Source organism: Cynoglossus semilaevis, chromosome 8 (genome assembly GCF_000523025.1).
Source record: "Cynoglossus semilaevis isolate Cse_v1.0 chromosome 8, Cse_v1.0, whole genome shotgun sequence".
Classification (NCBI taxonomy): domain Eukaryota; kingdom Metazoa; phylum Chordata; class Actinopteri; order Pleuronectiformes; family Cynoglossidae; genus Cynoglossus; species Cynoglossus semilaevis.
This window is the reverse complement of record NC_024314.1, coordinates 23,524,441-23,540,079: the sequence shown is the minus strand read 5'-3', so window position 1 is coordinate 23,540,079 and position 15,639 is coordinate 23,524,441. Positions and strand designations below refer to the sequence as shown.

At 40.2% G+C, this 15,639-nt stretch overlaps 1 protein-coding gene across 5 annotated transcripts in view; it reads left to right on the top strand.

The window, feature by feature from the left end:
• The window catches only part of grm8a (glutamate receptor, metabotropic 8a), a 269,940-nt gene that overhangs the window by 246,433 nt on the left and 7,868 nt on the right, over positions 1–15,639 (top strand). For all 5 annotated transcript variants that reach the window (XM_017034395.2, XM_025057310.1, XM_017034393.2 and 2 more), the window contains one exon: positions 10,546–10,635. In XM_017034395.2, coding sequence (XP_016889884.1) covers positions 10,546–10,635 — 90 coding nt within the window. The remainder of the gene's footprint in view (positions 1–10,545; positions 10,636–15,639) is intronic.

The window sequence follows — 15,639 nt, the reverse complement described above, 5'->3', positions numbered from 1 at the left end:
TTCAGAGTCGCTGTCCTGAGACACTGCATGGATCAGCTCACAAGTGTGGGACTCTGAGGGAGTGAGGAGCTCTCCGTGGTGCTGCTTTTTCTGCCGCTGCTGTTTTATTGTAAAGTCACTCGAGAGTTATGTGATCACGTGAGAGTTACTGCTCCACAGACCTTTTGCAGTTTAGTCCTGAGGTCTTCTGTGGGGGGGTGGGGTGGGGGTAACAGCTATGCTTCCTTCTTCTAATATTAAAATGTGCACACCGTTGCTTTAGCACCCTGGACAGCACCACTGCTGGTCAACCTCAAACTGTGCAGTAAAACCTGTCATTGAAGTTGTTTAAGTGAAACCAAACCACAGGTCTGTTCTGTAAAGACCATTTTCTGTTGTTTTTATGTCTGTGTATTAGATTTGGGGGGTTGGTAACGGCAGTGAGTGTCCTCTTTGGCTCAGGACAACCTGACAAACAGCAGTATCTAGCAGCAGTCCCCCCCCCCCCTCCCCCCCCCCGTTAAACCAGAATCATATTTCTTTTATTGATCCCCAGTGAAGACAGTGGGCATCAATTTGGCCACAAGAGTGGATTAAGAGACAGGAGGCGCTATATCGTCATGTGTTTACATCTGTTACAGCTCCCGCAATTGAAAAAAAAAAATCTGAAAATGAATGACAAGCTAACCTGTGTTAATTTTTTTCTTCTTTTTTTAATTGAATATTTACCTGTGATTTTGTTTTAAACCCAACCTCTGTCTAGCTAACTGTATATCCTACCAATATCTTAGCGATCTTTTTTTTAAGTATAGAAACAAACATGCAGCTCTGTTGATGAGCAGGACTTTGTCTAATAAATTCAGGGATGATCCTATCCCCAAATTTGTTTTCCCCTCTTTTATTCTCATTTAACCAACACAGAGGAAGCCTGGCGGCTCTCTGAGACCTGAAGGCCTCGCTGAATAATAACACGTTTTTTCCTAACTACATCTCACCTCCTCACTCTGGGATCCTCCGCTTCTCTTTGGCAGGTTTTCTCATGTGTTCTAGCCCAGAGAATTTTGATTCGTCTCTTTTTTTCACCCAATTCTTTTTCTTAATAATATTGAATGTCTGAGAGCGACTGTCCAAATCATTGCTCTCAGGAAAACTGTGAAAACGTCAGTTGTTTTTAAACAGTAAATAGAAAAACGATCGTGTCCTCCAAGGTTACACATCAACGCTGGTCGTGTTACAGAATATTAACACTTGAACTGCCTTCAATCAGCGCTCGGCGCAGGGCATTGAAAGTGACTTTCCTCATTGTATTGCACACCAATATATACTTACAAATATTCATATAAATACACATTTAAACATATATCACTATATTTATACGTACATACATAAAAATATATGTAATCATATATTTATATACATGTACTAATATATATGTCTATATATATTAACTGTATATATGTATACATATATGTATATATTTACAGTTCTACTTTCTAAGAAATTTCTAAGTTTAACTTGAAGTTTCATTTCATTTGGACTAACTGAACAATATACATTTTTTTGTAGGCGTTGCTCAGCATTTCAATGACTGTTGATGGATTTTTTTTTTCTTTTCAGAAATGCAGACATGCTTACATCAAGACATACTTTCCTATCTGCTCTGTTATTCCTTTGTTGGGCTGTAAAGAACAGGCAGTGCTGTCTGTTTGCCACTGGTCTGAAAAAATAAAGCTGTTTCAATTTAGTTTGACATTTAAAGGGTTTCAGTGGAATAAAAACTTGACTTTTTCTCTGAAAAAAATAAAAAAAATATGAGGAGTAGAAGTCAATTCAATACAGAAACACAAAACCCTGTGTTAATTTGGCCTTGATAAAAGAATGGAAAAGTTTTGCCATAGTTTTTCAGTGAGACTTTTGCCTATTGTAGCATATACCGACAGAGAACTTCAGGAACAAAGGAACTATGCGGTCAAAGTCAAACACAGTAGTCAGACCTTTGAAGCCTCTGCTGATTCTTTATAGAAGACAAAGAGCTTGTAAACCCGGTGAAAAGATTTCTGTCTGAATCTCAGCCTCCAGGCTAACTGATAACTTCCCACCGTAGTTAGACACCGATGCAAATTCAACACCAGAGAGACTCCGCTCACAGTTTGGAGTCCTCAAATTCAAATTCATAAACAGACTAGTAAACAGGGACAGGGAGAAAAAAAGAAAACTTTTTCCACAGTCATTCATGTTGTCGTTTTTTTATTACTGTTTTCTGTTTTTGTTGTTTTGTTGTTAGCTGTGCAAACCTCTTTATCAACTGTGCCAAAAATATGCTAATTGGTGCTTTATTTCATGAAAATGTGCCGTGGTTTTTATCTCCAGTGTCTACTGTAAAAGAGCAGCAGGACAACACACAGTGCTGTTGATAAATCTAATGTCGAGGCATTCTATATGAGAATAGTTTAGTCATCAAACATCTTTGTTGTTGAGTCTGCAGAAAATAGATGAAAACATGTATTTATTGATAAAGTTATTATTGATCAACTTTATTGATAAAAATGCCTATGCTGTTGTGATGAAGAATTTTCTTTTGAATTTTTTTGACCTGCTGCTCCCAAGTGGGGCGTGCCCACGTCTTGAAGAACCACAGAAAGACTCGGCTTTTCTTAGGTCACACTGTAGGTAGGAGAGAGCGCCTACTCCTGGTCAATTTATGAATTCAAATAGTGTTGTTGTTTTTACAATTAAGTTTTAAAGTAGTTCAATTTTGCTAACCGAAGTTAAATATATTTGTTTTCATTTTGAAGGAAAACAAAGAGTATTTAAGGTATGTGGATTTACGAATCAGATAAACACTTTCTATAAATGATTTGAAAATAAGTCCTTGATTTCTCAATCATTACTGATCTGAGTAAAATGACCATCTTCCCCAGTGAGAATATTCTCAGCAGCACGTTCTTAATTTTTTTTTAATTTTTAACAAAAAGGACAATTGTTTTTGTCTGGAAACACACCTGAAAAATAAACCCAGGTGTGTGAAAACCTGCAGCCTACACAGATAGAATCCCGGGGAAATGTTTTTTCTCGGCAGCAGTCTTAAGTGGAGTGGTCCACTGAAGCCTACCCTCTGTAATTAGCTGTCACAAGTCTTCAAAACTAACAAATGGACTTTGTGTCAAAGGGAGCCCATTAATTTACTGGCCTCCACTCATTGATTCTGAGCCTATTATCTCCATTATGGCAGACTCTCGTGTCCACGTCCTCTCCCACTCACCCCCAGATATTTCTCGTACTCATTTCGTACAGATACCTTGAACTCGCAGAGAAGCCCTCGAAGGCGATGTGTCTTTGAATCCAGATATGGCACAAGTGTGATGCATCCATGACACGGATGAAGCTCTGGAAGGTACAAAAAGTATACCAACCTCCTCATGCTACGTGCCGCCGTACTGAAGGCCTCACTCTCGCTTATGAAAATCAAAGCATCATCTGCATAGCCTTATACGCCTTCCAGTCAAGGATATTAAAAAAAAAAAAAACTAAATAATGCATTTCAGCACTGGCATGACAACCTGAGGGGCAGAAATCTTCCACACATGACACTAATAAGAAGCTGCTCGTGGCGTGAAGAGCCATTCCTTCACAGGGCATAAATAACTGAGTAACATGCAGGGTATGTGGTCAATGTGATTTGCAGTAAGGCTCACGTTTATGGCCCTTCATATAATCAGGAGCCTGCACACAGAGCCAGAGGATCAGGCTGTTAGACCAGGACTCACAGCATGGACTTCCAGTTGGATTTAACTACTGTAACTAATGCATGAGTGCTGCTCTTCATTGCATTATATGGCAATGTGTACAGCATGTCCGTGTGTCCGTGTGTGTGTGTGTGTGTCCTCCAAGGCCTTGGAGATGGAGTTGGTAGATGGTAGCGATTAACACATTCAACCGATAATCTATCGGCAGCTACGAGGCCTGTGACGATAACAGATTTTGCTGGACGATATATCGTGCCTTACTGTAAATCTGTTTGGAGGCTGGAGACGAGGAAAACAAACACGTATGCACAGGGCAATATGTCAAGGCTAGCAAAATTATTCACATAATTTTCATTTATCGTGCGACTAATGGGTTGATACTGAATATCGTTGTGTATAACCTTTAATAAAGAGGAACACCGATGTTAATAATATGAGTTTTACCATCGTAGCGTACGTAGCATACAAAAAGCACGACGTACCAAGTATAAGCACAACATTTGATGTATTTAGATTTAAATAGACACTCTCTCTTGGCTGAGAAAGTAATGACAGACGAAGGAAATGGTTGGTAGCGGCGTGGAGGAGACAGGAGATAAGAAGTGATGAAGGCAGGAGTTCACTGTGTTGACCCCTGAAGGGAGGGGCCGACAGACGGAGAAGGAGACAAAGATAGAAGCCTGTTTGATTTTAAGCTGAGAACTTACGCAGCTCCCAGCAACCTAAGACGCAGGATTAGCTCTGAAGGATTGAGTATGCATCAAGGAGCCAGATGATTCTCCTGATGAACATCTGATGAGAAACTAAGCGCTGACGTATCACCGGGGCCCGAGGCCTTTGTCTCGTATTGTTTTCGGCGCAAACGAATCTGCCGGTTTCTCTGGAAGCGATCAAGCATTCAAATGTTACAAGCACTGTACGTCCCCCAGGATTTGTCGGATGTGACATCGTCATTATCATCACCATTAACAGTAGATGCAATGGGAGCAATTATAGTCATCACGTTTATCCACACACACAGCAGAGAGCTCCCATCTCCCAGTGCACCTCTGGGCTGGCTTCTCTTCTTCTTTTTATTGCTGTCGTACATGTGTAAACACAACAAATGTGTTCTCTTACTGTACTAGTATACAGTGAAGTATAGACGAGGCGTGAATGTGCGCACGTCAGCGTGGGTTTCAAGGTCAAAAGGTCGGAATCTGACGTTTGGTTCATTTACATTATTAGAAAACAAAAGTGGGAGATTTGAAAACATCGTCTTCCTGTGAGCACCTGTGGACTAGTGGTCCAAACATTGGACTCTGAATGGAGGAATTTGAATATTGGTCTCAGTGTAGATGTAGTATGTTGTACTGAAGTACTGAAGAATTACAAGTTCCCAATTACTATCTATCTATCTATCTATCTATCTATCTATCTATCCATCCATCTATCTATATATGTATATATATATGCTTTTATATATGTATATATATATGTATCTATATATGTATATATGTATGTATATATATGAATAAATATGTATATATATGCATGTACAATATATATGTATATGTATAGATATGTATATGTATATATACGTATGTATATGTTTGTGTATATATATATATATATATATATATATACACAGTGGAACCTCGAAATACGAGCTCGGTCCTGGAATGGATTACGCTCGTATCTCGAGGTTCCACTGTATAACTGTAGTACTGTGTACTCCGGTTGCCAAGCAACGACATTTCGTTGCCACACTCACTGTTTTCTTGTGTTTCTGTGCAATAACAATAAAGAAAGTCTAAGTCTATAATAAATTCTGCATATCACGGACCATCAACCAGTGGTCAGTAACTGGCCTTATCCCAGGTTGATCCCCAGTCTACGAATGTGTGTAATGGTTGTCGTCCTCTATATGTGGTCCCTGTGATTGGCTGTCCAGGCTGTGCAGTCCCCGTCCCTGCCTGATGGCTGTGCTGTGAACTTGAAAAAAAATTAATCAGTCGAAAATAAAGAGAAAAAAAAAGAAGCTCCCCCTCTCTAGCAGCTGTCTACTGCTCCTTGTGCCAAAGGGCTGGAGTTGCGTTCACCTTCTATGTCTGTGGATGTGAGATGAGCTCAGTGAACGTGATGCAAAGTGTGGCTAAAATTCAACAAACATCTGTCCACGTTCGCATTCAGCCATTTAAAAAACAGCTCTTTCCTCAGGCAGGACGTTGGACTGATCTGGTTTGTGCTCAGGGCCGCTCTGATCACTGACGATGTTTGACAGTGAAATAAGGAGCCCGGATATTTCTCACTTGTCTTCAGCGCCTCCACAGCAAACTCTGCATTTCAACTCAAAACTGTTTGTATTTCCCTCATATACTTGTTGTAGTCAGAGGAAATAAAAAAATCCACTCCCACTCACGGTGTTTCTATCAGACAGAGGGGATTAGATGGCTGTAAAAGAAATATCTCTTCCTGCGTTGTGTTGCCGGGTTTGTAACCGCGTCGGATGATTTGCTACCGGGAATGTGTCAGGGATACCAGGTAATCCTCCCTGAATATGAATCTCCTCCACCTGCTGTATTTTTCTCTCTGATTCTTGGTGGGAGAGCGCTCCCTGTTCTGCAGGTCCTGTGGCCTCAGCAGTGATCACATCTTCCTCTCTTCAACTTACAACAAACTTTCTTCATTTCCATCCTCTCCTCCTCACTCCTCTTCATCCCTGATGCCCTGCATGAGGTTTACTGTATGGGAGGACAAAAGAAGCAGGGGGTGGACAGGAAGAAGAGAGGGAGTGCGGAGTACAGCGAGGCTAAGGAAGCGTTCGTGCTAATTGTCTGTCACCTTCATCCTTCTGTGCCAGTTCTCGGCTTCTGTCATTTGGATTAGGTGATGAATAAGGCTGTGTTTAATGCGTTAATATGCTTGAAAGCACAGACTGTATACGTCTCCGCCGTATATGTCCCTGGATGTACATATATATGCTAATGCACACTGTATGTGGAGCTTCTTCTTTTTTTATTTATTTTTTCATCAGGGACATATAAAACCTAAAATAGAGAATTGGAGGAGAATCACAGCCGGGGGAGACTCTGCGGGGCCTCTCATTTCAGGATTATGGGATGGCTACCCTTCACACTGCCTGACAATAATATCTCAGAAATAGACTGTAAATACTAGTTTAACAGCCCTGGGGTTCAGAGGCCTGAGGGGGGGGGGGGTTATAGCTTTTATGCTAACACCGATGCTTTGACTTGCATGAGAAGATTAGGACAATGAAACAACATTTTGGTTTTTTGTTAATGCCCAGATCAATGGGAGGACGGTTTCAGCAAAACTTTAACTTGGAATGTTGGATGTCAAAGACAAGAATCAAACATTAAAACCACAATAGAGTTGAAGGAATAGAGCAGTGGTTATCAACTGGTGGCCCGTGTGCCGAATCCAGCCTTACAGAACCATCCCAGTCGGCCCTCGACTGGATTCCAAATTAGACAATAATGTTCACCAAAAATGTGATTTTTATTTGAGGTGTGAAAAATCCCGTCTGACAAATGTAGTTGCTGACCGCCATCATAAAGGATCCTTTTAAGAGTCAGGATTTTGCTGTTAAAGTCATATAGATATTTTAGAAGAAAAACTTTCAGATCAAGGTCAAAAATAATATTAATTAGTTCGATACTGTGGGAGAAAAAAAAAAGGGCAAATACCAACAGGTCCTGTGTCACTGGGTCAAATGTACCGTTTCTGAAAATAAAACTCCATTTTGAGACCATGAAATTACTATCTATAAGAACAGAATAACAACAAACAAACAATCTTACGACTTCATTTTCTTCTTCTTCAAACCCACGCTCTGTTTCTGGTCTTCTCAGATGGTAAACAAACCAGTGTCTTCCATGCTCCAGAGGTGAGCTACTGCAGCCATATGCTGAGAGACTGGAGGTTAGGTTAATGAGCGGGATAGAGCTGAAAACAAATGTTGATGTTAAATTTCTTTTTTTTTCTCCTTTCACCTCCCTGTTCTCTCTCTCTCCTCGTGTTCTCTCCTTTACGACAAGTCTTGTTTTTTTTTTTGCTTCCTGTTGACAGAGATTCTTTTACTCTGTCTGTTCCTGTCTTCACCTCTCTCTCTCTCTCTCTCTCTCTCTCTCTCTCTGTGTGTCTTTTGTTCTCAATTTACAGTGTTGATCCTGTCTTCTCTCCCTCTCCTCCTTTCCAAGCCTTGCTCCTTTCACCTCCGTCTCCTCCTGCTCCTGTGTCACACGATCAGACTCCCTCTGTCTGCCCGGCAGAAAGCCAGAATACCAATAGAGCGATAGATCTCCAGCCCTCGGCCTCCCCATTATCAGACCTGGACACAGAGACACAATAACACAGGGCGACACACACCCATAGGGATGAATAAGCTGTACTACACTGTGCTGTTATATGCAGCTTACAACCAAAGACCTAGTTTAACCAAACCATGTTCCTAAATCTGGTCCTGTTTTTTTGTCTTTTCTATTGTCCATGAAATTTAAAAAAAACACAGATTTTTTCAAGGCTCTCGTTCATTAAAAAAACAGATTTTTTCAAGGCTCTCGTTCATTAAGCCTAGTTTTTTTTTCCTGTTTTTTTCCTAATCTACTCTTGCATGATGATTTGATCACGTCATGAAAACGTTTTAGTTTTAGTTTTAAAACTTAATTTTGCCAGAGTTCAATTCTCAGTGACCCAAGTTAAGAGTCCGTGAGTCAAATAGCTCGATCACCAAGTCAGACTTCACTGTATTGAGGTTCCATAGTAGGAATGGACCCATAAAGATATGGCTTCGGAACCAGAACAGAACCCCCCCCCCTTATGTTAATACTGTTGGTTTAATATTAGACTCTAATATATTTTTAGCTTCAGGAGTATCATCTGACCACCTCTGATGTCACTGTGGAGAAAGTTCTTACAATAGTAGAAAAGTTCTTGCCCGAACGTGACCCAAATCTGCTTTAGCCACAGATTTTTATTTATTTTAAATCCAACCCAGACCTCTTTCATATGTGCACTTAAATAAAGTTCAAAGCGACCTTAGTCTGAACGCCGAGGTCACAGTTCGTCCGACTTTTACATAATTGAAGTGAGGGCGACGTCACAGGTGCGGGTTCAATTTATTTGCAGATGATGTTGAAAGAAGTCGTCAGTGGAAAATGGATTAAACTTTCACTCCGTCTCTGGACATGAGGTGTCATCAGTCGTACGGAGGTCGGTGCTTAAAACTGGAGAGTGCTCTGCAACAGCTCCCCCTGCAGGGAGAATTGAGTTTTACGATGATCGGAACAAACATTATTTTATAATAATAACAATGTTATTATTTTTCTACACATCTCACATTGTGGTCGAAAAACACTCGTTAGGTCATAACCTTTGACACTACATCACACCCAGCTTCTCCGTCACGTCAGGGAACGGGAATCGACTTTGTGTATTTTCCCAGCTTGTTGTTTTGCTCTTCATGGTCAGTTTAGCCACATGAAGTGGAGATGGTTGAACTCAGTAATTTGTTCTGATTTTTTCTTAATCTCCACTGGTTTGGTCTGTGCTGGTTTAATGTCCTTCCTCCTTTGTTGTTGTTTTTCTTTTTTTTTTTTTTTCTCCCCTGGTTTGGTCTGTGCTGGTTTAATGTCCTTCCTCCTTTGTTGTTGTTTTTCTTTTTTTTTTTTTCTTTTTTTTTTTTCTTTCTGCCTACTTTCATTTCCTCCTCCATTTCCTCCTCACATCAAGAGTGAAGAATTAGGTCTGAAAATTCTCCAAAGCCACTAAACATCCACATGGAGTTCCGACCTCTTGTTCAGTGTGCGGCACATATTCACAGCTGCCGGCTCTTCTAATTAGAGTGCACATTAAAGAGAATTCCACCTTTCCCTCCAGTGTGTCCAAACCCCTCAGCCTCCCCCCTCCCCCCCTCTCTCTCTTTCCTTCCTCCCCGTCTTCTTCCTCACTCCGTCTGTCCTTCAGCCAGTTGTTCACTCTAAGTTCTTCCCTTTTGCTCCTCCTGCAGCCGCTCCTTCTCTGCCCTCGCTCCTTCTCTGTACAGTCTGTGCAGTCAGAGCCTCTTTGATCTATTTTCACACTGCAAAAAAAAAAAAAAAAAAAGCGTAGCTCTCCAGGCTGCACACACACAGACACACACTCCTACCTTTCATTAACACATTTAACAAAGCTTTTATTACCGCCCTCATTTCTATCTATCTTGATTTTCCTCCATGAATGAAAAAACATCAACGTGATCACAGTAATTCTTTCTCCTAATGAGAGCGGAGAGGTTGATACAGAGACAGAATGAAGATTGAGGAGAAGAGAATGTAGGCTGGAAAAACACTGCGGCTGCAGCAGGAGAGAGATGACAAAGTGAATTCAGGACATCAACCCNNNCCTCCCACCCACCCCTCAGATTCACTTCATTTAACCAACGCATGTCAAAACATTCATTTATTCCTATATATTTCAGTCCAAATAAACCACACTTTTATTTCCGTCATTAACTCCAGAGCTCCGTCCAAACAGGAAACAGCCAGTTTCACTCGCTCGCCGACTTAATTTTCACCGTCCTGTTGTGTTGAAATATTGCATTATGCATGTTATGTTTAATGTATGTTGTTATTTTATACGACACTGCGTTATGTGTGCTCGGGTAGAATATATTAAAATGATTCATCTTCATTTTTTTATGTAACTACACTGAAGGATGTAAAATACACAGAAAAATATCTCAACTTGTTCTTAACTTGGTTATTTTTGACCCTTTTACTGTTTACTTTTTTTTTTTTTTACCAGGAACAAAAGAGGATGTTTACTTTTTTTTTACCAGGAACAAAAGAGGAAAGAAAAGAAGGAAGAAAAGCAGGAAGGCCCACGGGGATATTGAACAGGTGCCACGCTCATGAACTTTTCAGTTTTGGTAAGTTCCCTGTTGGATTTTCTAAAGTCTGATTCTGTGGCTGTGGGTGAAATTTAAAGCAAAGGTCAAAAACTGTTCAAATCACCTTCAAAGGTTGTTCCCGAGAGTCAACAGCTGGGTTATCAACTTTTTCAAAAGAGAGTGAAGTGGTGTTGCGTTAGGATTTGGATTTTTAAACCTTTCTTACATGTATTATGAATGATCAAATCGTGGCTTAGGGGCCAGAAAAGGCACGAAGATGATTGGTTTTTTACGGGAACCAAAAAATGAAAATAATCAAAATATTTTCAGTTAATGCCATCGATGTAGATCCTTGTTATAGTTTAAGAGTGAGGAGCTGGGGAATGCATTGTGTCTCTTTGAAATGGTGACACACATACATTCTGCTGTGTGTGTGTGTGTGTGTGTGTGTGTGTGTTATAATCCAATGAACAGAGACTGACCTTTAAATTAATGGCGTTACAAACTGCCCTCTGGTTTTTCTTTCTGCTGCTGTGTGTGATACTGTTTATCTGCGAGGTGTGTGTGTGTGTGTGTGTGTGTGTCCTTCCACTTTGGAAACGTGACCAGGCATATTCCCTTTCCCTTCAGTCTGAGCTGACGACAGTGAAGCTGTTACAAGGGTTTACCAACGAGTGACAGAAGCGCTGACTGTTGGGGAGAAAGTCAGACAGAAGTTGTAAAGGGATTCAAACTTTATACTCTCAACTAGTGAAGTTTTAATGGTTATTTCCCAGTCGAGTGAATGTAAAGGACTACATATAGAAGATGTGGCTTTTACTTTGATAAAAATATCTGTTGGAAATATCTCCAGGAAATCCTCGAAGTTGTTGAACTATAGATGAATACATCAGTGAGAATGGAACTGTTTCCACAGAGACAGTGTTTGAACGTCACACTGTCGTAGTGATGTGTGATCATAACTTCAGGGCAGCATTGTGTTGGACACTGTGCTGATGACAACGGTCGTGAGTTTGAAGGTCGTGAGTGTGTACATCCATGCTAGCAGTCTAATCTGAGGGTATATATTTATCAAACATTTGATTATATTTCTGGCTCAGATTATCAGATCTGATGTCTTTAATATCAACAGTCCTTTAGTCCACGGTCTGTCTCTCTTTTTCATTGGTCATCTGGCGGCTACATCGTCAACATCCTTTATCCAATATATCAATATATCTTTTCTTTGCAGATGATAAAACGATTTCAACTGTTCAGCCTTAGCCGTTACTTTGCTTTAATTTTGTTAATATCCGTTGTATTTACAGAAATGTGGCAACATTTAGAACTAAAATGTGACAATAAATACCAGAACAAAATCCTCAAAAATATACTCGATACACATTCTTTCTAAAATTGCTCGTATTTGTCCAAAAAATGTGACATGTTAAAAAAAAGATTTGCGCAGGAGAGGAGAGGTTTTTTTTTTTCCACAGCCTGTCCTGTGGGTAGTCCGGTCCACAGTCCAGTCCTCTGAGTCTCTGTGTTGTGGAGGTAAAAACAGTCCATCAGCATGTGGCAGAAGTGGCAGATAATCTATTTTTATTATTACTCTTGGTTTGTTTGACTGCCAAAAGCAGCAGCAGGCTCGTTCCATAGAAACTGAAAAATGTTTTATTTTTCACTTAATCTTTTTTTTTTATTTTTTATGGAGTCCTAGATTGTTTTTCTATCCCTTTTATGTTTTTTTCACCATATCAGTTATTTGTCTCTAAATTTCAAGTCCATCAGTTCACCAACGCTGCCATCTGTAGCTCCGACAATGGGCTCGATTACATAAAAAATGTTCTCTCATCTGAGGCTTTGTCTGGCCAAATCTTCTGCTGTTTCCTCTTCTTTTTGTGAAGTTTCTGACACTGATGCGTTGACACTGTCTCTGATAATAACTGGAATATATGTAAATGATTTTTCTTCAAATATCAGGGTAAATTGATTTTGTTATTTTCCAAATTTCCAAGAAGTAAGTTTTAAAAAAAATGGTGTCAAATGACGTGTCTTTTAGTGCCTGTAGTTTCTTTATTTATTTATGACTTCCTTCTTTATTTCTTGTGACTAGATTTAACACCACATAAATGTATAAAAGCAATCAGAAGTTAACACTTTAGCTTGTCTTCAGATTCGACTGAATGTAAATGCAGTGGTTCCCAAAGTGGGGGTTGGTCCCCTTTTGGGGACATAAAGTTATAAGAAGAGGGACACTGCAGGGAAAATTAGTTACTTTTTTGTTTTTGTTTAAGTTTCTTTTTCTGTGAGAATATAAATTTGTAGGAATTACAGCATTTAAAAAAAATGATGATGTGGAATTTTGACACATTAGCGGTGAATGAGTTGACGTGCGGGGAAGTGGTGCCCGACAATAATCCCATCCACAAAAGTGGAACTGATGTTCGAAAAGTAAAACTTTGAAGGTAAAAGAAAAGACAGAACTACCTGGAGTAAAAAAAAAAAAAAATAGAGAAGTTTTGGCTAAAACAGATGAGCACGCCTGGCTGGGAACCACTGTTTTATATACGGGCTGCGATGGATTTGCATTATTCATGAGTGTCGTACTGAATGCTGCAAATATGTGAAAATCCACTGTGTCCATCTGTGCATATAAACATATTTACTATTTAACACTTAACTGCGTTTATTATTTTCACACCACATTAACCCCCACTCCTCGTCACATTCATGCATTCCTTCTCAAGAACGTGCATCATCTTCCCCACACTGGAATGTCACCGTGTTCATTCTTTGTTACCATAGCAACAGCGCTCCATTAGGTGCCAGGAGAGTGAACGAGTGGTGAGGGCAGGACGAAGGGAAGGAGGAGAGAGGTGTCGAGAAGAGGAGGCAGAAAAGGGGTCAAGAAGGAAAGGATTAAAGTTCATGTGAAGTCGTTAATGCTCCTGAAGGAGGACCAGGAAAAAGTTAGTTATTCAGAGGAGGAGATGAGCGGATGATGAGCGTAGGTTTGAAACCACGCTTATTTTTGTAACTTTCTTCACCAACTCAAACTCAAAGGTCAAAGAACAGTGACCCGCAGACCAATTTATGCATTTATTTTTGCACCACCACCACCTGTTGTTTTGTTCTAAATCCAATGAGTTCCTTCTATTTTCATAACTCAGAGACTCTTTAAGACCTGTGGCACAGTGGAAACTGAACACAAGTTCTGTGACCGTCCTTGACCTTCAGTTGGATTTTCCAGAAGAGTTGTTTTTTGTAAAAAAAAAAAAAAAGAGTTGATTTTTGTAAAAAAAAAAAAAAAAAGATCTCCAGGTGGCCTACAGGATTTGAACCACGGCAAATGCAGCGAAAATAATCCGATACAGTCTGAGATTTCCCGATGAATGAACTGATCTTTCTTAAAGGTCAGATCTTGTTCGTGAAGCGCAGGAAGTATGGAAATCGCACTGGTCACAGTCTGGACGGTGAAGGCTTATTTAATACTGTTGCTCCATTGGCTCATCACATATTAGCTTCGTAGGTCAACCAGGTGTTTCTAACCTGAAGGATTTTGGTTTAAATGCTGCCCCCTATCTGTATTGCTGTCAATAGATAGATGGTGACACCTGTATTGTAAAGAGATTTAAGAACTAGAAACACAAGACTAAACCAGAAAAATCTGACAAAAATAATGACCAGGTGCCACTAAGGTCCATCGGACATGGCACTGGTTCCACACACCGGTTCGTGGGGGCTCAGCTTGAGTCATTAATGGCACTGGTCCCACATACCGGTTCGTGGGGGCTCAGCTTGAGTCATATGATAAAAAAGTATCGGCATCTAATGTGACAGTAGAGTTAAAAAAAACAGCCTATTTTTTTTTTACTTTTCGTTTTTTTTTTTTTTTTTGGTTCCCTGCTCGACTGTAAGGATGTGGATTTCTGAGGCCGACCTGTGATACGATTTGACAGGTGTGTTTTTGTGTGATGTGGATTTCAAAGATGGTCGCAGTCAGAAAATGGGAAGTGAGGAGAATGCTGGCTTAAATAAGCACCCGTGTCAGATTTACACCCACAGTCTACACCCGGGGAGTGAGAGAGCGAGAGAGAGAGAGAGACCTGTCAACATCTCTGTCAGTGGCATTTTCTGTCATTCCTGTTCATTTCTGCAGCTGGTTTCACTCTAGCTGTTACCAACACACAGCCTCCCAACCACCTCTTCTTCCACTCCTTTAATATCTACCACTGGTTTATTGTTATAGGGAAATAAAACATTAGCCCGAGGAGCTGGGGGAATAATCACATCTGACTCCAGAAGGAGAATCCAGTCCTGAGGCCTGGCTGATGAAGAACACAGTGTCTTCTCTTTCATGAACACGGCTGAGTCAAAAAAATTTAAGAAACAGGTTTAGAGTAACACCTGCCAATCGATATCATCGATGGATATTAGCATCATTACGTAATATCAAATAGAGTCGTTGCTGGATTTCTTCTGGTACTGATCCCTGGTTTTCGCCATGATGATGTCATCAGTCACAGAACAGTTCTGGGACATGCATGAGAAATAAGTTCTGTTGAGATGATGAGGGATGATGTCTTAAAAACAAGCTGCCAAAAACTCTCGAGCCAGCACTAAATGAACTAAATAGTGTAGTTATTTCATATGTAATGGCCTGTACAACAGTGATCATCAACTGGTGGCTCGCGGGCTGAATCCGGTCCACCAAATTCATCCAGAAACTTGATTCTAAAATAAACATAAATCAGTAATGTTAGATAAATCTCTAACTCTGGCCCTCAGAAAAAAAAATATTTTGTGATTTTCTGTATTTTAGATCTGGAATTGCAGATCTACAGTAAATATGAATACTGAGAAATTCTCGCCTCCATCAGACAAGTCCATCTAACGATTAGTCAAGAAAGTATGTTTTGTTTTCTGCAGAAATCACGTACAGACGAAATGAGAAGCAGCGTTCGGCTCTCAGACAGTTTCACACCTTCAGAGTCGAACGTGTTCGTTTCTGCACCACAGACACAAACATAAACAAAGTCTTCATTTTATTGGCTCTGGCTC